Source organism: Thermobia domestica, chromosome 9, assembly GCF_964235325.1.
Source record: "Thermobia domestica chromosome 9, izTheDome1.hap1.1, whole genome shotgun sequence".
In the NCBI taxonomy this organism is placed as follows: Eukaryota; Metazoa; Arthropoda; class Insecta; order Zygentoma; family Lepismatidae; genus Thermobia; species Thermobia domestica.
The window spans coordinates 153818617-153844037 of NC_137462.1; the positions used below are offsets into that span (position 1 = coordinate 153818617).

The 25421-nt window shown below is 33.6% G+C and overlaps 1 protein-coding gene across 1 annotated transcript in view; it reads left to right on the forward strand.

Annotated features, from left to right (window-relative positions):
• The window catches only part of LOC145695112 (sortilin-related receptor-like), a 126843-nt gene extending 102112 nt beyond the window's left edge, over positions 1-24731 (forward strand). Inside the window, exons 30-33 of the mRNA XM_081772028.1 lie at positions 430-725; positions 2846-3042; positions 8890-9087; positions 22530-24731. Of these exons, the coding sequence (XP_081628154.1) occupies positions 430-725; positions 2846-3042; positions 8890-9087; positions 22530-22591 (753 nt within the window). The 3' untranslated portion in view covers positions 22592-24731. The remainder of the gene's footprint in view (positions 1-429; positions 726-2845; positions 3043-8889; positions 9088-22529) is intronic.
• The last annotated feature ends 690 nt before the right edge of the window (positions 24732-25421 follow it).

Here is a 25421-nt window from a genome sequence, read left to right on the forward strand (position 1 = left end):
TAATAATAATAATAATAATAATAATAATAATAATAACCACTTCTCACGAAATTTCCTAGATTGAAATTAATTGAAAATCGTGTAATTGCCTTATTAGAATTTTAATATTGATAACTTTTCTACTTGGTGAATAGCAAGTTGGTACCTCGAATATACAGGCCCAAATCGACATTCTTCTAGAAAGTTCATCCATTTCCCATAGTTAATGCATCCAATGTAAAATAATCTTTCGACCAGATCCAGAACCCACGAATATACAACCAAAATAAATAAGTTAGATGAAAAGAGACTTGTATTGTTTCTCAAAGGCGTTTTCTTACATTAAAAGTTGTCCATATTAGATATCAGCAATCATGAAAAACATTGCAATTGATGCTGCTGTTTTTATTGATAAAATTTATTGATATTTGCTTTTTCTTACCACATTAGGTCACAATGACGGAATTGACACACAACACACGGTATGCTGTAACTGTGTATCAAAGCACAGAAACCTACAAGAGCCTTGAGGTCAATGTCCATTTGGGTGGTAGATATGAAGTGTATGTTCAGACCGACGTGGACTTCTCTACTCCTTCATCAACTGTGATATACAATGCTCCACCTATCCCCCCACCTCACCAAGTGGAAGTGTTTGATAAGAACGGAAGCTATTACATTTATTGGAGTGATTGGAATGAGAAGGAAAGACCTGATGAATATCCGCAGGAGTTAGTCAATGAAAAGTAAGATCATAGCATTTTTACCTTTTATTTTTCATTTCTTCCCTAAAAGGGACATTCATTTTCCTTGGCTTTAGTTTTGACAATCGCTTCATAAGAGACCTATAAATAACTAAATCAGAAAACTTTATGTACTGTCCCTAAATATCTCTACACTAATTGCAGTATAATTCCTTAAGCGTTATGTCGATACTGAGGTTCAATGCATTGTTCTTTGAGAAAGTTTGCATTTCTGTTTCTGAATATTCCGTGCTAAACATAGTCATTTCTGCTTGCCTGTCGTTCTAAACTAGGTAATTTGGAGTACGAAAAATCTGAAGGAAGTTGACAAAAATTACAGTTTATAATAGAAGTGCATGTAAAGATAACTATAGTGAGCTGAATTTGCTTATATCCTTCCGTTTCATAAGATATATATCACTTTATTTTTATTGAACAGTTTGATCTACCAAAACGCTTTTATGTTCCTACCCCGTTCAGGAGACTAAAAAAATCAAAATTGATCATCAGCAGATTTGGTGAAAATTTAGAGGATCAAAACTTAGAAATCGAGCCGATATTCAAACCGGAAGTGGTAGAAATTAACCATTTCCGATTGTAACATTGATCACTGTAGAGCAAAAATTGTAGTAGATAAAGAGATCCGGTTTTCTGTAACGGATTAAGCGAAGCAAGAATATATTACATGTCCATCTGCAAATCTCTACTAAAACCGGAAGTGGTAGAAATATACGGTTTCAATATTGATTTACATAGCCCAGCCAAAAAGCGGTAACATAACGAGAAACTGGTTTTTGGGATCAATTTAGCGTTCTAAGAATAGGTACCATCTTCTCTCTTAACCCTCTATTCAAGCCGAAAGTGGCGGAAATCAACCACTTACTGTTTTAACGTCTTAGACTAAAAACGGTAATAGATAGCGAGAAGCAATTTCCTGTAATGAATTACAGTCCCAAAAATAAATTTCATCTCCACTCTAATATCTCTACTGAAGCTGGAAATGGCACAAATCTACCACTTTCCGTTTTAACGTTGATCGTTATAGATTAAAAACAGTAACAGATAGCGAGAAACAGTTTTTCCCAATTATTCGCCCAAAGAAATTCTATTTTCACTCTTAATTTCTGTATAAAAACTGGAAGTGGCAGAAATCAACAACTTCAGGCTATAACGTTGATTACCGTTGGATAAAAGTGTAATAGATAACGAGAAACGGTTTTCTGTAATCAATTAAATATCCCAAGAATATATTCCATTTCCATTGTAGTCTCTGTACTATTTCCGGTTTTAACATGAAACGTTATGGAATTAAAACAGTAACGAATAGAAGGAAGCGGTTTCCTGCAATCGATTATGAAGTAGCAGAAAATCAATCACTTCCTATTTTTAATGTTGGTCGCTGAAAACGGTAGTAGAGATCACTTATAGAGTGTAAACGGTAGTAGAGAGAAGCGGTTTTCTGCAGTCGATTAAGCAATTCAACAATACATTTCATATTCATCTTTAAGTTCCCATTAAAACTGGAAAGACAGAAATCCAGTATAACCTCTGGTTTCAACATTGATCTACATAGAACAAAAACGCTAAGAGAAAGCGAGAAGAGGTTTTATAGCATTGATTTAGCATTCTAAGAATAAGTACTATCTTCTCTCTTAACTTCCTATTCAAACCGGAAGTGGTACAAATCAACCATTTTCGGTTTTAACGTTGATTGTTATAAAGTGAAAACTGTAACAGATAGTGAGAAGCTTTTTTACAACAAATTAAGCGTCCTAAGAATATATTCTACCTTCATTCTGATATATCAACTAAAACTAGAAATGGTGTAAATCTACTATCATATCTGGTTTCACTAAAAATTGAGAAAATACCACGCCATTCAAACCAAATTCCTTCACGTGGTGTACACGCGACACTGCTACTTGTTTCTTATGTGTGAAACAGTTTCCTAAAATACACGATTGTAGTGCAATTCATAATAGGAGTGTACTTTTAAATAAAAATGAATGATTTTGTCACTTTTACTGTTCATATTTTCATTCCTAGATTTTCGTAATATTTTGACGAATATTGAATGGTATTTAAGCTAATTTTAAGTCTTAAATGAGACTTTATTTTTGCAGATTCACTTACGAAGTATTGGTGTCAGAAGGATCAGATTTGAATGAGACTGCAGCCAAACGATATCAAGTAGACAGACCTCCATTTATTTTCCACGAAGTACGAGAAGGTGCTGTATACGCATTTGCAGTTGTAGTTGTTACAGAAGACGGCTATCGTTCCATGTTGTCGGAAGTAGTTTCGAGAAAATTGCCAACAGGTGAGTTAGAATGCCTTATAGTTAATGCGTAGTTTTAAAAAAATCACTGCATGGGAATATAAACACAAAATATAAGGTACTTGATATGGTTAAATACAATATGCATGATCCTTTTAGGATCTTCTTCAGAATATTGAAAAGAGGAATCACTTAATAGTCAGATGATGTGGCTCATTTAATTCGTTTGGAATCGTGATTGGTTAAGTTAAGCAATCTGTTACTGATAGCCGTTAGAGGAGTTTTGTTTATTTCATTTTTATTAGCAACATTGAATAAAATGACGCCATTCAAATTAAATTAAGTAGTTCTTAAAATAAGCAAGAGGGAGGAGGGGCAGGAAAAAGAAAATATTAATAAAGTATTAAATAAATTATTATAAAGTATTAAATAATATGATTTTTTAATGATCAGTTGCATCCTTTAACCCGTTAAATTTTTGCAGTTTTATTTAGGTTTGGATGTTACTCGTAAGACTGTATTAGGTATGGAAATGAGTAATCAAAATTAGGACAAGAAGTCTCGCAGTTTGTACTATATATTTGTTATTTTAATATTTTGGGAATAGTTGACTTAGGCTTATTGTCCGTAATTTTGTGTTATGGTTGTTGGTTACGAACATTGAGTGTTTAATATTATATTTCATTGCACCGAGTATGTTTAGTAGAAATACAATTGCGAGAAAGGAGAATCTTATATTGAGAAAATAGTGTTACTAAAGACAATACATTTTGTGTGTCGTATGATATGTTTAAGTTAGTGTCATGAAGTTAAACCAAAGTCAACGTTTCGGTTTCTTTTCTGTGAAATACTCTCTCACAGTGGTTCCCAGTCGGTGTGTTGCGAAATTTTAGAACTTGAAAATCATGGAGTATTTAATATTTAAGTAAAATCGATTTTGAGATACTGTACCACTCAACGCCTCCAGTGGCAGCAACAATTACATAGAGACACTTCTTTGTAGAAACTAATAGAGAACCGTTTAGTATAACTTAAGAAAGAGAACAAAACAATAAATACTTAAAGGAAAAGGGAAACAGGCTGCAGTGACTCACGTTTGGTTCGATCCCAGCTTCCACCTAATGGCTTTTGTGATTGTCAAACACTGTGCATTTTTTTTTTTTTTTTTTATTTATTCTCCCGTTGTCTGCCACTTTCGTCACTATCATTACCATCCATCTCCTCATCAACATCTCCCTTAGCCTTGGTGCATAATTGTGGCACGTTAATAATAAGTACGGGTCACCACACTAAATTTTCTTGGTCCAGTTCCTTAAACTAAACCATGTTGTGATGCACTTATTAATGAAACATTTCCTTGTGAAATATTAACAAAATTATAAGGTATTTTCAAAAATCCTCGCCCAAAGGAAACTCATCCTCAAAAGTAATTATCTCTTGTAAATTTTTTCACAAGAAATGACATGGTATATGTTAGGGTTATTAATGAAATATTTGTTTATAAAATATTCACGAAATTGCATGAGTCGTATTTCACAAAACTCAAACTCACCCATAGAGCTTATTCGTGGCCAAGCGGTGAGCGTACGTGGCTTTGGCGTGGGAGACCCGGGTTCGATTCCCTGAGGGAGCTCATGAGGTTCAGATTCCACCTTAATCAGTAGGTCCCGTCTCATATAGCTTCACTGCTGAAAGAGATGTTAAAATCAGCTCTACTCAAATTCACCCACAACAGTTGGAAAATTACTTTTTCGATATTCATGTAACATGTAAATGTGTTGAAATCTCGAATTCGATTTGTTTTTTCACGATAACCGTACTTACTTCTTTAAAAAGGGAAACTTGCGGTAAAACATTTTCAGAGAAATAATAGAACATAAAAGAGAGATAGAGAGGAAGATTGCAATGGACGGACTGCATTAAATGGATATTACCTGTCTGATCAATTACTGTATTTGTTTTGTAGGGTCACTGTTGTTGTGTTTCCATGGTTTTATTGGTTAAAAGCGGTTTTGGGAGTGATTTTCTTTATTAGTTTATATAGTTAATAACATAGTTCTTTCTCGTTTTGCTTTATTATTGCGCACGATTCTTGAAGTGTTTATTATAATTTGAAGAGGAAAATGTGAACGTCAGAAAAATTGGCACACAGAGTGATTAGGTGCAATACTAGTAAAACTATATATACATTTTTGAAACTCTATGGAGAAGAACAACCGTACATTGAAAACGTATTAATGTTAGTTATTTATTTTTTAATCCTTGGTGTTTGAAGTTCTTACTTCATATAGGACAAGTAAGTTAGCAGTTACCCGAATGGTTTACTGTTTGACCCCATGTTAAATAGTTTTACAGTATTCAATACAAAACTGCTTAAAGTGTACATACGACTGCTCTCACTCAAATTTGGTTATGTTCAATTTACTTTTCTTTTTATTTTCCTGAAATACTTTTGTGCATGCAAGAAATTTCACGTACCTCTAGCACTAGAGTTGCCAGATTTTTCAGAGAGAAGAAAAGATTTTGCGATTTTTGGGGAATAAAAAAATTAGATATTCAGAATTTACACATAACAAGCACATACATGGTTTTACATTGTAACATAGAATAATTTTAAATGAGAACACAAGCAGTTTCATTAAAAGTAATTGCAACACACAAGACATAAAGAAAATATATATTGTAATCCTTGGTGGGATCTCATGTGATTCTGATTCCACATTACGGTGTAGATCCAGGATTGCCATTCCACACTCTCATGAACGTAATTGAATTTAAACAAGGATCCAGGATTGCCATTCCACACTCTCATGAACGTAATTTAATTTAAACAAAGATCCAGGATTGCCATTCCACACTCTCATGAACGTAATTGAATTTAAACAAGGATCCAGGATTGCCATTCCATACTCTCATGAATGTAATTGAATTTAAACAAGGATCCAGGATTGCCATTCCACACTCTCATGAACGTAATTGAATTTAAACAAGGATCCAGGATTGCCATTCCACACTCTCATGAACGTAATTGAATTTAAACAAGGATCCAGGATTGTCATTTCACACTCTCATGAACGTAATTGAATTTAAACAAGGATCCAGGATTGCCATTCCACACACTCATGAACGTAATTGAATTTAAACAAGAATCCAGGATTGCCAGGTCTCATATAGCCTTGGTGCTAAAAAGTATGCTAAACTCAAATCCAACCAACCAACCAATATATTATACAAATCTTTGTTGCCTTTAAACTGTATTCTAGTGAAGACATTGCATCTCTTAAGAGTTCTGCATCCTCTTTTATATGTTCAAAAAAATCCATGCATGACATATTGAAAGGGAAATACGGGCTGCAGTGGCTCACGTCTGGTTGGATTCCAACTTCCGCCTAGTGGTCTTTGTGGTTGTCAAGTACCGTGTGCATAAGTTTTTCGGGATCCTCCCGTTGTCTCCCAGTTTCGTCAGTCTATCATTATCATCCATCTCCTCAGTGTGTCAGCAATCAGTTTCTATAGTTAAAAATATTTTTCTTCTCACTAACTTACAAAAACATTTTAAAAGTGTTTCAAAACAAGATCGACAACGTTTGGGAGGTGATTCCTGACACCAAGATAAGACAAAAAGTATAGACCAACCTGGGTGCACGAATGGTTCCTTTCAGAGTTATAGGCTGCCGAAAACATGAAAAAGTGAACTTGAAAGGTCCATGGCTCCAAAACTGTGGGGACGTAGTGAAGACAAGTGAAGACTTCACTTAGGAATGAATATGTACGCTATCCAAAAATACACGTTTCAGAATCCTAAGGTACTCACGCAACAATTTTTATAGAGGAAGTTGGCTATGGGTATATAATTTGAAGTACTCAGCAGCTACCTCTATAAAAATCGTTGCGGAAGTACCGCAGGATTTTGAAACTTGGATATTTGGATAGGACACATACTAGTTCCTGAATAAGTTTTTTTTTTTTTTTTTTTTTTTTTTTTTTTTGCAGCCTATAACTCTGAAAGGAAGCATTTGTGCACCCTGGTTGGTCTATACTTTTTGTCTTATCTTGGTGTCGGAAATCATCTCCCAAACGTTGTCGGTGTTGTTTTGAAACACCCTATATATATACTTTTATCAAAGTTTTTTTTAGGAAGTCCTAAACAAAAAAAGAAACAAAAATTGTTTTCGTAATAATAATAATAATAATAATAATAATAATAATAATAATAATAAAGAAAAGAAACGTAAAAAAATAAATAAGTTTATATATATATATATATATATATATATATATATATATATATATATATATATATGAAATCGAAAGAAGTCGTCGTACGGGAAAAACAAAAACAAAACTGTAAAGCCAATAAAATGTAACATTTACTGGAAAACGTAAGATCTGGCAGCATGAAAGATTAGCACACGATCATGGTAGGCTTGCAAATTTATGATAAGCGATTTGCAAGCGATGGCAGAGCTTTTACGATGACTACGACCGTGATTGTTGTTTTCACTTAAAGAGTTTGGTTTATCAAAATCCCCTTTGTATATTTACTCTCTGTCTGTCCGGGAGAGAGAAAAATTCAGGAACTACCTGATGGATTACTATCAATTTTGGCCAGGACGCAGTCAAAGATTAGGAATCGAGTTTGTTGATGGAGATGATTCATCCAGTTGATCCCAAGATATGAATAACTAAAAATGGGTTATATCGTCGTTGCATAATAGACTACTTCAGTGCTGTTTATATTGGCGGGTTAGTTAAATGCTTAGGATGCAAAATATTAGTCTGTCCGTGGAATGCAATCTAAAATGAAATTACGATGCTTGTCAGGAAACTTACGATACAAACATATTGGCACGTTAGGGGGAAAATGTGAACTTTAATCATTACGACGATTATTGGGAGTTTTCCGTCAGTGCTGCACTGTGTGTGCAGGAGCACACATTAGAAATGATAACGGTAATACCGAATCCCAGCAGGTGTGAAGTGTGCACCGTGATCAGGTTCAAGAAAAGTGTCCGTCGGAGATAGTGTGTACGAGGATGTAATGAATCGGCAAAATGTGGGAAGTGGTGCAAGGTTGGTATGATATTCACTGTTATGAGGGGAGCGGAAGTTTCTTGGACTTCTTCAGTGGGACGTACTTGAACACCCGTCATACAGTGTCGACCTCACACTCAGCAACTACCATTGTTCCTGTATCTAAAGAAACACCTTCGTGGAAAACACTTTGACGGTGATGAGGTCAGGGAAGAAATTACAACTTGGCACCGGATGCAGGCACCTGATTTTTACAGTTCTGATACAAAAACTTGTTCAATGTGTGAACAAATATTTAGATAAAAATGGGATTTATGTGGAGAAATATCCTCTGTACGAGTGTAACTTGCTTTGCGTCCAATATATTTCTTGATTATCTTACTTTTCGTTTGTATCTTTACTTTCCTGACAAGCCTCGTAATTGGTTTTACTCGACTTAATTTTTGTGGTAGAGCGTTTACGTTCGGTGCTTGGGGTCTCTGGTTCGATCCCAGCTCGCGCCGTGTGAACTTTGTGGTGGACAACCAGCGTGCTCGTGGGTTTTCTCTGGATTCTCCCGTTTTCTTCCACTTCCTTCATTCCACCATTTCATTCATTTCTCATTATCACCGTCTTCTTTAGCCTAACCGGTAACCGTGGAACGTAAAACTTAAAAGATTTCATTTCATTTCATTTCGACTTAATTTTTTGGTATTTTCCAATATTAATTCATGTTAAAGTATACTTCATTTAATTTGAGGTAAAATGCTATATTTAAGCCTACTCTTGGTAAAATTTGGCTTGTTACGGAGCTTGGTTTATTTATGTGAATGTGAATTATATTTTAAATAATAGATAAATTGCTGTTCTCTTCAGCTGCATGGCCGCTGCTCACTACAACTAATCTCGTCAGCGTGGTGGTTCCTGTTATATTGGTTGTGATTGCCCTGGCAGCTGCACTTACCTTCTTCGTATTCCGACACAGACGTCTGCAGCGTAGTTTTGTCTCCTTCGCTAATAGTCATTACGATACAAGATCTGGGTCTGCAACGTTTTCAGGAGGAGAAGGATTAGGTAACGTTTTATTATTTCTATTTTGTTTGAAATCTCCAAGGCTGATGATTTTCAGTGATTTTAACTTAAGTTCGTTGGTATTAAAGAGCTCAAAACTTAATGCACTGGTACAATTTCCTATACCGAGAATTTCTAAAAGATAGTACTATATTTAGGAAATCGTCGATATTTCTTACGAGTATCCTCTATAGAGGCGAATTGTATGAAATATTTTATAGGAAGATGACTGTACTGAAATCAGATAATTTTTTTTTTAAAAAAAGGCACTATGACAAGAAAAACGGAAGGGGAACAACATCTGTGCGTCGTTGTGCATAAAAGTCGTTCCATCTGATCGGTCTTCCATAACCTTTTCTTCATTTTTCTTCCGTTTATATTTTCTTCCTTATCCCTGATGTTCTATAGTCTTGTACTTTTTTGTGTGTCTTCGTTTTATTTTGTGGAAATAATAGGTAATTGAGCTTGTACAGAGTAGTTTTTGCAAGTAGGTAGGAATTTATTTCGTGCATGACACATTATGTGTATGTATGCGTATGTAGGTAGTTGATGTTAGTAGATACAAAGGTTTCTTTAAAAAAAAAAAAAAAAAAAAAAGTCTTTGATGCACTTCTTCCAGTACGCGAGAATACATACCTTGTGGAAGTGTTCAAATGTTCTCGAACATGATTGTGCGTACAATCAACATCAAAAAGTTTTGAAGTTCATATATGGACATTTTATATACCACTGAAGAAACTTTTAACTATACAGTACAATTTATTCACATATTAAATATTTCAATGAATACAATAGTACTACTTCCAGATATATAGGCTCACGGATTGTGTTTTACCAATTTTAAGTACTGGAAAAAGGGAAAAATCTTCAATTTTCAATTGTATTAAACACAGTTACACAATATTAAACTATTCGTGATTTGATACATTTTGTTCTCAGACAATTTTGTTCTTTTCTAAAGGTTTCAAAGTATAATTGAATGTTTATAGTATTACTTAGTTTTCTTTTGAAACCATAACATAATTTAATGTAACATGTTAAATAATAATATTACATTATTTCAGTTATTAAGAGGAAAAGTCAGTTTTTTTAATAACCATGTTTTGTCAGAAAGGATAAATATTTCACAGAACGAACTTAGACTTTATATGAGATGGTGTGAGGAGATGTCCACGAATACTACCATTTTAAAATTTGAATTTCTGAAAATCCTTACATTTCCAGGCTTATGATTCTTTCGAAGTCTTGCTCATGAAGGATGTATATAAAAAGAGTATAAGAAATATAAATACCAAGAAAATTAAAAGAAACGTACGCTCCGGACAAAAGCAGTACAATAATACTTTGTACTGTATTGCTGTTTGCTTGCTTGTCAATTTACTGTGTATCGTGCTATGGAATGGTAAAGTCAGTCTCTCTATTACTTTGTTGGCAACAGAGGGATGCCAACTCATATTACTGTATTTATTTTACCAGTATATATTCTTTCATCACTACCTCCATGTGATATTTAACCGATCCTTTGCGTACATATGGTCATCAAATAAATCGCTGATTTGAGAATCGTCATAAATCAGCCATATGCGGAAAATGAGTTTACATGCAGTTTTGATTCTTGAAGGATAGCTACACCGTTGGGTTGTGATATGTCAGAAGTCACCCTAATAGTTTATGCAATGTCGAACTGCAGCAAGTGTCCCTGAGTTGAGAAATGTCACAAATCATTGACTTATGACGTTTCTTAAATCAGCGATTCGAATGTTTTGCCGTGAGTTGTGTACGCTATCACCACCTTGAATACTGTTCCTCGTGACACACGTAATACACTGATCGCTTAGATACACTTGCGACCAGGAGCTATACATGCTTCCACAGTTATCACCTTCGACATTTTACTTCGTGTAAACTGCAAGTGTTTCTATTATTTTGATAATCATCTATATATATATATGATTATCAAAATAATAGAAACACTTGCAGTTTATATATGTATGACAGTGAAATTTAAAGATAGATGTCAAAGAAAATTTTGGAATGCAATAACAGAGCACCCTGTTTTATATTTGTTGAAACATTTAAAATAAGTAAAACACATTAAATAACAAATGGAGGATATATTGAATATTAGCACAACATAAATTGACGAAGGAACACACATTCTTAACCTTACCATTCATTCCACAGCGATCTACGCTATCACTAGGTGAGCAAACTCAGACAGTACACAGAACAAAGTGTTTCTGCACTGCTGTGTTCCGATGAATTGGTTCCTTTTTAATTTTTTGATTACCTTTTTTTTGAACATTTTTCGTTTCTTTTTTATCCTCTTGTGAACAATAATCTTGGGGAGATCCGAAAGCTTGACAATGCAAGGATTATTTATTAATTAAAATTTGAAGGAGAAGGTTGATTGTATTTTGTTCGCATTGTAGTGTTTGATAGTCAGAAACGTTTAAAAATCAATAATTTTGTAGATAATAACAATGTAGAAACATGGTCATTCGTTGCCTTCTGTTTGCTGATGAATTGTGAAGGAATTGCTGGTGCGTGTCTTGTTTAAATAATTCATTAATACATAGTTTATTGTTCTTGCATTACGTAAAGGAATGGTAATAGTTATGCATACGCGAATAAAGACAAATAATTATTCGAACAGCACCAAATGGAAATCATTGTTGGGAGTTCTATAGAAAATTGGGTTGGAATAGAAAGATCGAAAACTCATAAGAAACATATATCAACCAACAAGTAAGCGTTAGAATAGGAGGGGAAATGACAGAGGAGAATGCAGTTGGGAAGGGAGTTGAACAGGGATGCTGTTTCTTGCGAACATTATTTAATATCTATGTAGAAAAGATAGTGAAAAAGAGCCTATATAATGAAGACGGCATTTCAGTGGGAGGTAGAATGGTAGGTATATACGGTTTGCAGATGACACGGTGCTTGCTGCAGAATCTGAAAAGAAAATCAATAAGATGTTAAAAAACTTGAGGAAGAATATGAATGAAAATAAATGTTAGAAAGACAAAAGCCATTGTGATTGGAATAAAGCGGTCGGTATCAAATATAGAAGTGGGAGGGGAGAAAATTCAACAGGTAACTAATTTTTAATACGTGGGTAGTATTGTTAGTGAAATTAAGTGCGAACGTAAGAAAAAAGCAAGAATAGGAATTGCGAAAGAAGCCTTTAAGAGGAAAGGTTAGTTTTATGGAGTCTTGAATAAAGAGTTGAGAAAAAGACCCATAAAACGCTTCATGTAGAGTATTATACTGTATGGGAAAGAAACATGGACATTACGCAAAAGTGAAGAAACACGACTGAAAGCTTTGGAAATTTGGGTATGGAGAATGATATAATTAGCTGAGTCCAGGAGGAAACAGTTCAAAAGGATGTTAGAAATAGTGGGGAAAAATGAAACAACTTTAGATATTATTGAAGAGAGGAAGAGAAACTGGTTGGGACATTGGATAGACAGAATTGTATCATGAGGGACTTACTAGTGGCTGTGTTAGCAGGGAAGGGAAGGAGGGGGCGAGGAGGCTACAATTGAAGGACAGTATAGAAACAGAAAAATCGTACGTGAAGACGAAGAGGTTAGGTGGAAACCGTGGAGCATAGAAGCTTCTTAGTTGTAGCAAGTGATCTACCAATAATGGCAGAATACTTATATTATTATTATTATTATTATTATTATTAATAATAATAATAATAATACTTGTATATGCCAGGTAGATGCTGTGTTTTATAATTCATTGTTAAGACATTACTTCTGCAAACTTTCTGAGCAGGTTATATCAACATTTTTGATTAGCTGCTTTAATATTAATGTGAGTACGGATTCATAAGAAGTCCTGTTTAACATGATATGGTTATTAGAATAATGTTTTTAGATATTAATTTTTCCTAAATATAAATATTTTTTGTAATAGATTTATCATTCGTTCCAATAAATCATACTGTATTTAGTTGTACTGTTTTCAGACAGTTTAGTGTAATCGAATGATACTGTTCTATTAATACTTAAATAATAATAATGAAAAAAAAAAAGATGATTAATATTTCATTACTTCAGTACAATTGTGAATTTGTGAATCGACGACTTTAGTTTTTTTGTGTAATTAAGTATTCAGTTTCTCAGACACTAATTATTACACACATCATATTTGTATTTCTAGTCAATTTTGTGATTATTGTAACTTGATTTCTTATTTACACAGTACTTTATTCGTGAGTTATCCTTAATATAAAGCAGTAAACCAACATCCGAAGTCAGTGTATGTGTATATATATTATCAGTGCATTTCCGTGTATTATAGTTACGGTTCATTTACTCTGGCATTTATGTCGAAAACATCAGAAGAACTCAGGTTCATACGTAACTGAAGAACCGTTATTTTCAATTTTTACGTCGTTGAAAACCTGAGTATACACTTAAAACCATGTATACACGGTATACTCATAATGTAACAATGTATGCATACTTATTGTGTAACAGTGTATACACTTAAACAAGCCTGGAACTTTTGTAATGCGAAGCTTTTTTGGATATGAAGTGTCAAGAAGACAAATTAAATTTCTATAATAGTTCTAACTGCGTTTCACAACCAGAATTCATATCTCCAAAGGTAATGTTAATAGAAATTTCAATGAACGTTAAATATTTTGTGATACCGTGATCCTACTGTACAATCGTCAGCCGAGTTAAACTCTGTACTGCTAGGATAATCTAGTAATGTAATTGATCCCAGTAAATCATGTATGTATGTGTTGTACTGTAAGTTCCATAACTTAGTTTGTATTAATCTTCTTTCTTATGTGCCTATAGGAGATTTTCTTGGTAAGACTTTTATAGTTACCTTTTCTGTCTTTTACCTTTTCTCTTTGTCATTCAAGTCTAAATGACTAGTAAAATCTCGTTTAAAAAAGTAGAACGCATATGCCAAAGTACATTAAAATTTCCGAGTTTGTATATGGTTTTTAACCATCATTAGTATGGACGGCCCGATTCCAATTATTTAGCTGTTATTAAATAAAACTGTCTGGAAGTTGCTGTTGTGTTTGGCCTTTATATGACAGGTACATTTGTATGGATGTAGTCATTTCTGTTTCTCTTTTTGAATTACTATTTTCTTTATATAGGTAGTTTAAAACACTTGAATTCATTGATACCATGTTGTTTTGTGTAATATACAGAATTATAGTATCTTCTATAATATCAAAATACAGATGGTTATCAAAATAATGAAAACACCTGAAGAAAATGCAGGTTACTTGATTAATACGGCATGGTACCGCCGGTAACCTGCAGAACTGCTTTTGGTTTTAGTGGAATAAATGCATATAAGTAATGAATCGTTTCCAAAGGAATATTGTGCCATTCCTTACGCAGTACTCAATATCGATCGTATTTTAGGATGGAGGAGGATATCTGGTTCGAAGTGTGAGCTTCAGAATTGATTGCAGGTGTTCAATAGTGTTGAGGTCTGGGGATTGGGCGGACGAGAAGTGGTTTCATAGTTCATCCCAGTACTCGTGAAACCACACCCCAGCACCTTCAGCAGTTTGCAATGGTGTATTTGTCATTTTGGAAAATAGCGTCATTGGCTGGAAAAAACACCTGCACAATAGGATGCGCATAGTTACGTAAAGTAATAACTGGTAACTGGCATAAATTCGTCGTGTGAGCGCAATCAGAGGACCCACGGAATAACACGAAACGACGGGTCGTAGCATCGCAGAGCCGCTGCTATGTTTCACGGTATGGAGAAGATAGTTCGGAGTAGAAACTCTTTGCGTGTCCACCATACGACGCGTTATTAGAAATAAGAGAAAGAGGACTTTTTGTACCATATTGCATTTCCAATAATCGACGGTCCATTTCGAATGTTCTCGGTACGATTTTCGTCGCGCTGGAGCGTTGATGATGGTGATCAGCGGTTTTATCAGTAGCAACCCGACCCAGATGTTTAGGTTATGTAACTCACGTCGGAGTGTAATTCTCGCAATAAGCTGCCGTTCCAGAGTCACATTTGCTGCATTTGTTGTAGGGTTCATAGTAACAATGGTAAGCGAGTCTATTACTGAGGATTCTCTTCCATTCACTGTAACTCTTCGCCGACATTGTTTTGCCATGAGATCTGTAGTCCTTCCTCGCGACACACCTAGCACATTGTGCATCTACCTGCACGCTCACAACTTGACCTCTTTGTAACTCAAAAAGTCTACCATTTTTCATTAACCTCGTCTGCCCGCTTCAACGCACGCCTCAGTTGTACCCTACATGATGTACTACATTAGCATAATACTAATAATGACCTTTCGCTGCACATGCATCCTCAGTGTTCCCATCTGACATCCTGTTGCAAAATGCACGTGTTTTCTATGGTTTTGATAACCATATATGTATACGCATTTCCAAAATTCATGGGTAAATTTCAGTTTCGTGTTTCATTGAAATGGCAAGGCCCAGGAAAGTGAAACTTGATGGGGTTATAGAAGGAAGTTCAAAGTTCTCAGTGACGCAAAAGTATCAGGTTATGAGTTGGGATATGAATGTTAAGTTCTGGCATAACATGGAACCTTTCAAAATATCGATCTTCAACCGCACAAATTGACATATTTGCGTATAACTTCCCATGTAAAGCAATGTGATAATGAATGCCTGGTGTGGAACTGTGATCTTTGACTTTTAGTATGTTGTAACTGCATTCAAGTCAGCGAGTTCTCGCAACGTCAAGTCAGCTGAACAAAGGATAATTCAGCATGCAGAAAAAGAATCTACCCACGATTAGTCGAAGCCTAACGATCAGGTCACCAACTCTAAGAGAAGCTAAAGGTCACGAAGCTTGTATTCTACTTAAGGTGCTGAAAAGTACAGTAGAATCTCGATTATCCGAGCTAATGTGGACCAGATGTAAGTCGGATAAGCAAAAACTCGGTTAACACGGATGGATACATAGAAAATTTTGTACATTATTTATTATTATTACTTATTGATTATTTCTCTTTAATAGATTATTTATTATTACCGTATATATGTTTATTGGACATACTGTACAGTATGAAGAATTAGCAATAATATAGTAAATAAAATGCAGTTTGATATTGATACGTATATAAGTAAAGCATAATACAAAACAATGCAAATAAGGTACTGTAAGGTAAATAAGCATCAACATTAAAAAAAAAAAAAAAAAAAAAAAAGACTCTTTCATAGTCTTCTGCTTCATTAAGCTGTATCGTCTTTGGTCCTTATATTGCCCAGACGTAGTAACATAATTATGTCAGCTAGTGCCGTGTTAACTTGCTGTTCGACCTAGAACAGTGCCTTCTCAAAGTGATACTTAAGACGTACAACAATTAAACCTCGCTTGTTTAATTGTGGCAAGGTGGGCGGAGTCGTTATCTTACGCCAGCTTTGTTTTTGTTGCTGAAACAAAAGCCTGTAAACTACTTATCGTTGTAATCGGATTAGTTTTTAAATTTTCGTTTTTGTTTGGATTAAGCTCGGATAATACGTAACCTCGGTTAATCAGGTTTCCACTGTACCAAGATACCGGACTTACAGATCAATAAATTGATTATGTATGACGATTGAATTATAAAATAAAGTTTCTATCAGTTGAATCGAAAATTGTGATCTCTAAAACTGTACTATGTCACCTGAGACCTTGCTTGAAATAACATAAAATTTAACAGCTTACCGTATAAATATAATTTATTTAAGTAACATGTCATTCAACAAACTTACAAGAGACTTATTCAGTGTGTAGTATAAGTCTAAGAATAAGTTCATGATGTAAAAAGCGGTCAGCGGTCACGAAGCTTACATACTGTATATACAATTTCGTATACAGAAAAGACTATCGTTCTCAACTAATACAGCAATTAATTGATTGTATACGAATATTGAATTAAAAAATAAAATGTTCGATACATAAATTGAAAACTGTGTGCCCTGACCTCTTATCAGGTAACCCCTGGCATTCGTTGGAATAACAGGAAATTCATTAGCTTAACTTATAAAAGTAATTTGGTCGAGTAACATGTAGTTCAACGTACAGATAAAGAACATTTCCGAAGTTTAGTATAAGCCTAAGAATAACGTTCCCAATGTCAAAAGAGGTCAAAGGTAAGGAAATTTCGTGTTGAGGTATTGAAAAATACCAACATACTCGATTGATAAAGCAGTACATTATGTATAAAGATTGAACTAAGAAAATAACACACGTATTAGATGAATTGAAAACTTTGATACCTAGCCTTTACCAGTTTATAGTAAACTGAACTGAAAAAGGGTACATAAAAGCACGTATACATATAATGGACATTAAAAAATGTTTGGTTAACATTAATGCAATAAGAGACCAAAGTCTGAAGACTTTGAAATTTCATTTTATCTATTCTATGCGTGGACCCTCATATGCTAAACACAAGTTCACTCTGCGTACGAACGTCTTTGTAAGAATTTTTCCAAGTATGTCCTTAAATATATGTTCCATCGTCTGTTATTATTTGTCGGTTCTTGGATTGTTGTTGAAGGATTTTTAAAAGCCAGTTGTTTAAAAGAAAACCCGAGAGAAGAAAATCACAACGCGTTAGATCAGGACATCGAACTGGCCACTCCACTTCCGATGCTTATCAAACTGTTTTCAAACATCTCATTTAGTGTTTCAGTTATCGTTCTTACGCGGTGTGTTTGTGTCCCATCCTATTGGTACCATAGATAATTGTTTGAGGCAAAATTTAAACGATCAAATTGTGTGTGTGTGGGGGGGGGGGGGGGGGGAATCACATATTTTGATATGGTCTTCAAAGAAAAACTGCCCGAGCACACAGTTTGGTGTTAGCCTTATCCATACTATAATACCTCAGTAAGACGTTATACTCTTTTCAAATGGATGATTGTTGCTCCATAACCGACCATGAGCCAAAGACGTGGTTCCATTAAAAAGAATTAAAAATCGTCAGACATGATAATTTGGTAAAGAAACACCGGATTTTCATTCAGCCTGTTTATAAGCCAATTACAAAAGAACGTTCTTGCACGCAATCTCCCTTCTATAATTTATGTACTATCGTCATTGTACACGGCCAAACTTTCAGTACATGCAAATTCTGTTTAACAAACTTTTTGCAGTGTTAAGTGAAATACTCTGACCACGGATAGATTTTTCTACACGAACGAAGCACAGAACTAATTATTTCGCTTTTAATATCCCCGGTGGAGATGGATGGTGGTCGTCCCACCTATCAACTCATTGGAAACAAATGTCCTGAATGAAAGCAGTTCTTTTTAAACTGATCATAAGGTCGAGGAAGTTTCGTATTTATTTTCATAGCCCACTGTGCAGATGCCTTTCTTCGTATTTGTGTCACCGACTTTCCAGTGATAATGAATCATTCAATTAAATCGGCATGTTGTTCCTTTGATAATCTATCCATTCTAGCATGTAATAAAATTAAAAGTTCATATGAATGTATTGACTGTTACAGTTAAGCACAAGAAACATTGATGAACACGATGTAACCTTAACTGCAGCACTTAGTTTGCCCAACTGCATTATTTCTTCGAAGATCACTGGACCAGCCTTTGAAGTAAAACAGAAATTCCGTTAATTTGAGCGTAATGCACCAGATTAATCAAAAGAATGGTTAGAGAAATAGAAAGGGTGTAAACTCAAGTAGAGTAAACATACGTTCAGACTTAACAGTTCATTGCACAGAAGGATGGTGTATGTTTCTCCGAAGTTTTGCTCTCTCTCTCTCTCTCTCTCTCTCTCTCGCTCTCGCTCTCTCCCACACACACAGGTAGAGAACTCCAATGGAATACATACTGCCCGGATCAAATGTTCCTATCCAGGCACAAATGCAAATACATATGACCAAACTTCTCCTTCCACAAGCCTCTTATAAAGCAACTGCGTTGTTTTGTTCCTTCCTTCGAAATATTTTATAAATTTGAATTCTGAAAAGTATTTCATGTATTGAATTTGAGCTTTATTTAATTGGATTATTTTATATAGTAAGCTGTTGATTTTAGTGTTATTCCAATGAAGATTACAGGTGACTTGGTACATGTTGGGAATCACAATTTTCAATTTAGGTAACGGAAGTATTACTTTTTAGTTTCATTTCCATACATAATTAGTTTAAATATGTTGGTATTTGTCGTTATTTAAAATAGAACACGTACGCTCCGCAACTTTTGGCCGCCTTTGACATTGGTGAACCTATTGTTAGTCTTATACTAAACTTTAGATGGGTCCTTTATATATATGTTGAATTACATGTAACTCGATTAAATTATCTTTACATGGAATTTAGTATTCCAAGCATGGTCATACATTAACTGGTGTAAAAATCAAGAGTCACACTTTTTAATTGTATTCTTTTTTTTAAGTTAAGATTCATACATAATCAATTTATTGCTCCATCAGTCGATTATGGTGATATTTTTTAGTACCTGAAATAGGACATACAAACTTTGTAACTTTTGATCTATTTTAATGTTGGTCACTAAATTGCTATGCTTGAACTGATCTTGAACAGGTCCTTTATCTGCATGTTGAATTACACTTTGTTTGACTCAGACTTGTTGCGGGAACTCACTGAAGTGAGTGCTGTTACAACAAAAGTCACGGGTGACTTGCTAGAGGTTAAAGGTCACAGTTCCACACGTTCCTCAGTACCATATTGTTTCACATTGGAAGTTATGCAAATATGCCAATTTGTGTGGTTAAAGATGGATATTTTGAAAGGCAGCATGTCATAGCAGAATTTAATGTTGAAATCCCATAAGGAAAAAAATCACATTTTGACCTCTGATCCTGTAACTCATTAATCCTTGGTACCCTCGACCTCGTCATGCAAAAGTTCGGGCCTTTGTCTATAATCCCATCCAGTTTCACTTTGCTCAAGCTTACCATTTCTATATAACACGAAAATCAAATTTATACTAATTTTGAAACAGTCTATATATTTACACAGGGTGTTAATGAACTCCGTGTCTTAAATTTGGGAGCTAATTTTGCACGCCAAAAATATGAGAAAAGAGGCTGCTGAAAACGGGAGGAACGCATACATGCTCAGTGATTGCGCAAGAGATTCCTCAAAGTCTCTGAAATAAGTATGGAGGGAAGGGAACGTCACTGGGAAACTGAAATTCGTTGTCGGCAAGTGAATGTTACAATCGATTCAACATGACGGAAGAGTAAATGTTATACGTTGTTGCATAACCACAGGGGAGAACTGACAACTATGCAGAGACGAAACGAATCTCGCAGATAAGAGGTCATTTATGAGCCACGGTACAATTGCAAGGATTGTTAAGTATTGGTGGCGTATGTCCATCATAAGGAGGATGTAAAGAAAACCTTTTTAAGAAACAGAGCTCTAAAGTTACTTTCGTCCCTTTTCAGTAGCCGCTTATTAGGAAACTACTTTTATATGAATATATTTTCGATTTTAGTGTATATAATTACCTCCCAAATGTATGACACGAAGTTTATTAACACTGTAGAATATGTGTGTGTGTGTGTGATTGTGGAATCTTGAGAGTTTTTTTACATTATGGCATTTGGCAGAATCGAATAGTGGTTAGCATATTTGTTATTCGTTTCTTCACACTCAACTTCTTGTGCGTATTTCGTAAGGTACTTACTTCCTCTACGAATCTTGTAGGATTTTTGTTATAAGCACAAATGATGTTCAATTTTGTGGCTAGAAATAATATAATCTTGTGGAATAATTTTCAGTTGAGTGTTGCCTATATTGTTTTTAACACTAGAAATTCCGCACTATTAAAACACCTCAGGAATTAGATATATGTTATAAAATTTGATAATTTGATAAATTAGAAACCCCAAGAGTGGTGAAAAGAAAGAAAATAGAATGTCTCACTCAGCAAGATTAATAAAATATTAATTTCACTTTACTGTACCGGGGACTGGGGTGTATTCTTAATTCTCTAATATGTTTTGATTGACCAGAGAAGAGTATGTCTTAAGGAACTCCATATCGAATAAACCGATTTCTTTACAGTCTTCAACATCTTAAAACGAAAATGGTTTTTCTAAATCATGTAAAAGAAATTCGCGCCAAGATGAATTATAGAAGGGAATGTGAATTCCTTTCGCAGCCTGTGCGACTAATCCAGGTTGAAATACTAAGATATATTTTTATCCTCCATTCTTTAGAATTCAAATTCGTTATTTTACTTCATGTAAATAAAGCTTATTTTAAGAATTTACAGTATATACTTAACTTGAGAACTAAAACAGAAATGTCGTACTATTCATAGTGAATGTCTATCAACCTACTATTGTTCACTCTTGTAGCAACAGCTAATAATTTTTGGCTGCTCACACTATACCTTCCTACGGAGCACCAAATAAGATGGATTAAAGATATTAGGAACCACAGGTGGTTTTAAAAATAAATAAGGCTCTTACTTTCGTGTAAAAACCTCGAAGCTTCAACAATTCTTGTCACAGTTTATTGTTGCGCTTATTTAACCTAGTTGTTTACCGGGCTTACAATTCCGTGATTCACAGCTCAAATAAAATCATTCAAGGTACAGTTTCAAACCGTAAAGAGAAGTTGAACAAAGACTGAGATACCATTATATTCAACAAAAATTAATACATATTAATGTTTATTTCACTAATTAAACTGTAAAGTTCATAATTTGTGCCATTGTATTTACTTTTGTGATTTGACAACAGTGATAACATGTAAATTATCGAAACGCAACTGTAAATTGTGGCAATTTAGTTTTTATTTAAACAAAAGGCATCTCTTTACTTTTTTTTTAAAAAAAAGACAATTTGTAGTCCTGAATTCCGTTACCTATCTTTATTACAAAATCGAAAACTGCTGGGTTAATTGACATTAATTATAAAGTGAAATATTTATTGAAGCTAACTCGGAAATATATAATATTATAGATTTAGAGATTAATACAAAGTGACATTTTTATTCCTTCAGATTATGTTTACAACAGATAAGTATGTTTCCATCATTTTATTACACTATAATGCAATCATGACTCATTATTTTTGGGTACAGGTAACTTGAGCGAAACTTAGGATTCTGTTTCGTAGTATTACTTGAAATTGTAGGACTCGGTGTTTCCAGCTTCTACAGAAATGAGTTCATTTTAATTTTGGCTTTATTTTACAGTAACTTTTTCTATATGAATTTTGTTTGGAGCAATTTTAGTAATATTTCTAACATTCGTAATTTGAGTTATTAAAGTTTGCCGATAATGATATTTAGTTCTTCTGATACATGAGAATACAGTACTTTTGAATGGGAGAGTCTTTAATGGATTGATGATTTGATTTTAGAATATGGACTTTTGAAGGATATGTTTAATGTATTACAAAATCTACGTTGTATGTGTTAATAAAATTTATTATTCTTATTTTGTATTTCATTGCAGAAGAAGAAGATTCCCCTGTAATACGAGGTTTCTCTGATGATGAACCACTTGTGATTGCGTGAAAGGGATGAATGATCTTTCAAGTTGAAATGAAACGTCTGTGATAGTGGTTTTGTAAACTGAATGAACTTACAGTTTTATTTTTAATAAATGTTGAACTCGTTTTTTGCACGCTTGAACTATCTGTTTTGTCACGTGAGTTACAAGGAACTGTTATTTTTTTAATTCCCATTTTTCGATTTTTTTTTAAAATTCGATATAAATAAATTGCAATTATGTTTCTTTTAGAAATCATACTGGTCAGTAAATGTTTTTCAATGTGTATATGTACACGTTTTCTTCTTCTATTATATTTTTCCGGAAAAATGATAATAGTACATAGCATGTGCTATGTTTCACTCTGTGCCCAGTACTATATATGTGCATAATAATAATAATCATTGTTACTTTACATTCAAAATGTTTTTGGTACAGTTAAACGAAGTGTCTGTGTTTTATGTTGAATTTGATAATTTTGTATGGTTGTCACATGCGATACCCTTTTTAATTAAGATTGTATTGTTGTATTGAAACTCTCGAAAGGAAGCACAGACCGTTGCGGATGTAATAATGTGAAGGCAAGTTCGTATTAAAAAAGTAAATAAACTGTTGTGAATAATGATGAAAAAAGTATTATATATTTTATTTGTAAGTAATGCATGTTGTTTCAAATGTGTGGATGTGTTGATTTAGGATGAGAGTACGTAACCGGAACTTATTCTGGTAATTTTTGTTTCACAACATATGGAAGCGCAGAAGATTTAAGGTGTACATAGGTAAGGTTGTGAATTTTCGTTATTGCTATAATATTTTTGTTTTGTGATATCTTGATTCCTTGTATAACATAAATTAGAAGTACATATATTATGCCAAACATATTTGAAACACAGTTTGTAATTCTGAAAATACTCGAAGCTTCATGAATACGTGCCTTGTAAACAATAACTATTATTATTCTGGTGAAAAAAAAAAAAAGTATGCAGTGTTTCGTAAGACACTTGTTTTTCTGTTAGCAATGATAATGATGATGTATATTGTAGTACAGTCAGTTCAAAAGTGGTTTCTCAGCTGTGAGATCTATTTTGTCAAAACCTTTGCGAATCGTTGACCAAATTAAATTCAGTTTTGAATTCTTAATGTAAATTAGATTATCGTTAGTTTAAAGGAAACTACTGAAATAGGATTATTTTTATGTGGGATACCAGTTTGGAATGTGACCACATATGGTTGTTGTAATGGACTTTTCAGTATTAAGATAATCGGATAAGCGCTTTATTTGTGATTCGAAATAAAAACAACCTTACAGGGGATTCAAGGTGGAGTAGATGAAATCAGGAATGAAAAGAAAATCATGCAATTTTGGTTTTCTGTATAAGATAGTTTTAATAAAAATAAATCACTGAATAGGTGTTGGTAATTTGAATTTGCAATCTCCATTACACTCTGATTTAAACACAGTAAACGATCTCATTGTTGGGAATTGCTCTATACATCATTACAGTAACTTACAAATAGAAATGTTTCAAATTTTTCTAACGTACTGTTTAATTAAAAAAGAGCCTCTCATGTTGTAGATTACGTATTCTATAAAGTGTTATCAGTATAATGACGATTTGATTTACTAAACAAGCAGCAGCTTAACTTCCTGCTTCGAGAGAAAACTTTTGATCATTTCTTACAAGATTGGGTAAATAAAATATGCTTATTTTATATAGACATATGCTTTTGAGCATTTTGTCAGAATTTAATTTCAATAACATATTGTAATTCCAAAAGTTTACACAAGTATCGCATACGTATTGAGAGATTAATATAAAATTAAGATTTAAAAAGTTAATTTCTGATCTTTACTTGATATGTTAGTAAAATAAAGCTTGCGTGAAAATACGCGAAAATATTGTTGAAATATCGCTCCGTTTGTGCTCAGAACTTCCTGAAATGGCTCGTAATGGTGAGTACGAAAGTAGTTTATTAAAAACCTAAATTTCATTTCTATGAGAAACATATTAAATGAGCGACGAAGTGAACAAGTGACTTGATCAAGAAAAAAAAAATATTTAATTTCTAAGATCATTTTTATGTTATGCTGCTTTCTACTTAGGAAATATGGAAAATAACGTTCCGTATATTGTATATTTTTCATTTTACTTTTGAATACTTTTTTTTTTTTTTTTAAAAATGTTTTGATAAGCAATGAAATTTTATTTTTGTAGGAGTGGTAATACCATTTAAAGTGAATAAAAGAATCTTGTCTCTTACTGCTAATTAGATAACTAAGGTATGTTTGCGATATATACTATCAATGCTGAAGCGTTGTTCTGTAAATATATGCAGTATTCTGTGCATTTTAGATCTTTTAGTTATAATTTGAATTTTGTCATTAAAAATACACAAATAAAACTTTTTACTTTGTTTCAAATTATTGCGAAGCTTCGAGTAAGTGCATATTTGTTTACTCATTTTGCATAATAAAAAGTAGGTAAATCACAGTTTTATATATATACTAGTTCCTTATTCGTATAAAACACAGAAATTATCTTGGATTTCTTGTCTATTTTCTTTTGTGAAAAATATTTCATTTACAAAAACTAGTGAAAGTTTTATTTTTTGTTGCCAAAAAGAGTGTATAGTGATTATTTTGTAATTACAATGAAAAGTTCCAGTATATCGTATAAATATGTATATATTGCACATATATTATAATCGAATAAAGTTAGCAGTGAAGCTAAACAAACGAGTCCGAAATATTATTGTCAAGGAAAAAAAAATTAAAAAATCAGTTCTCAATTTATGAGAATTATTTGTTTCGTTGTCAGTATCTAAATTGAGGAATCAACTTTGTGAACAATGTTA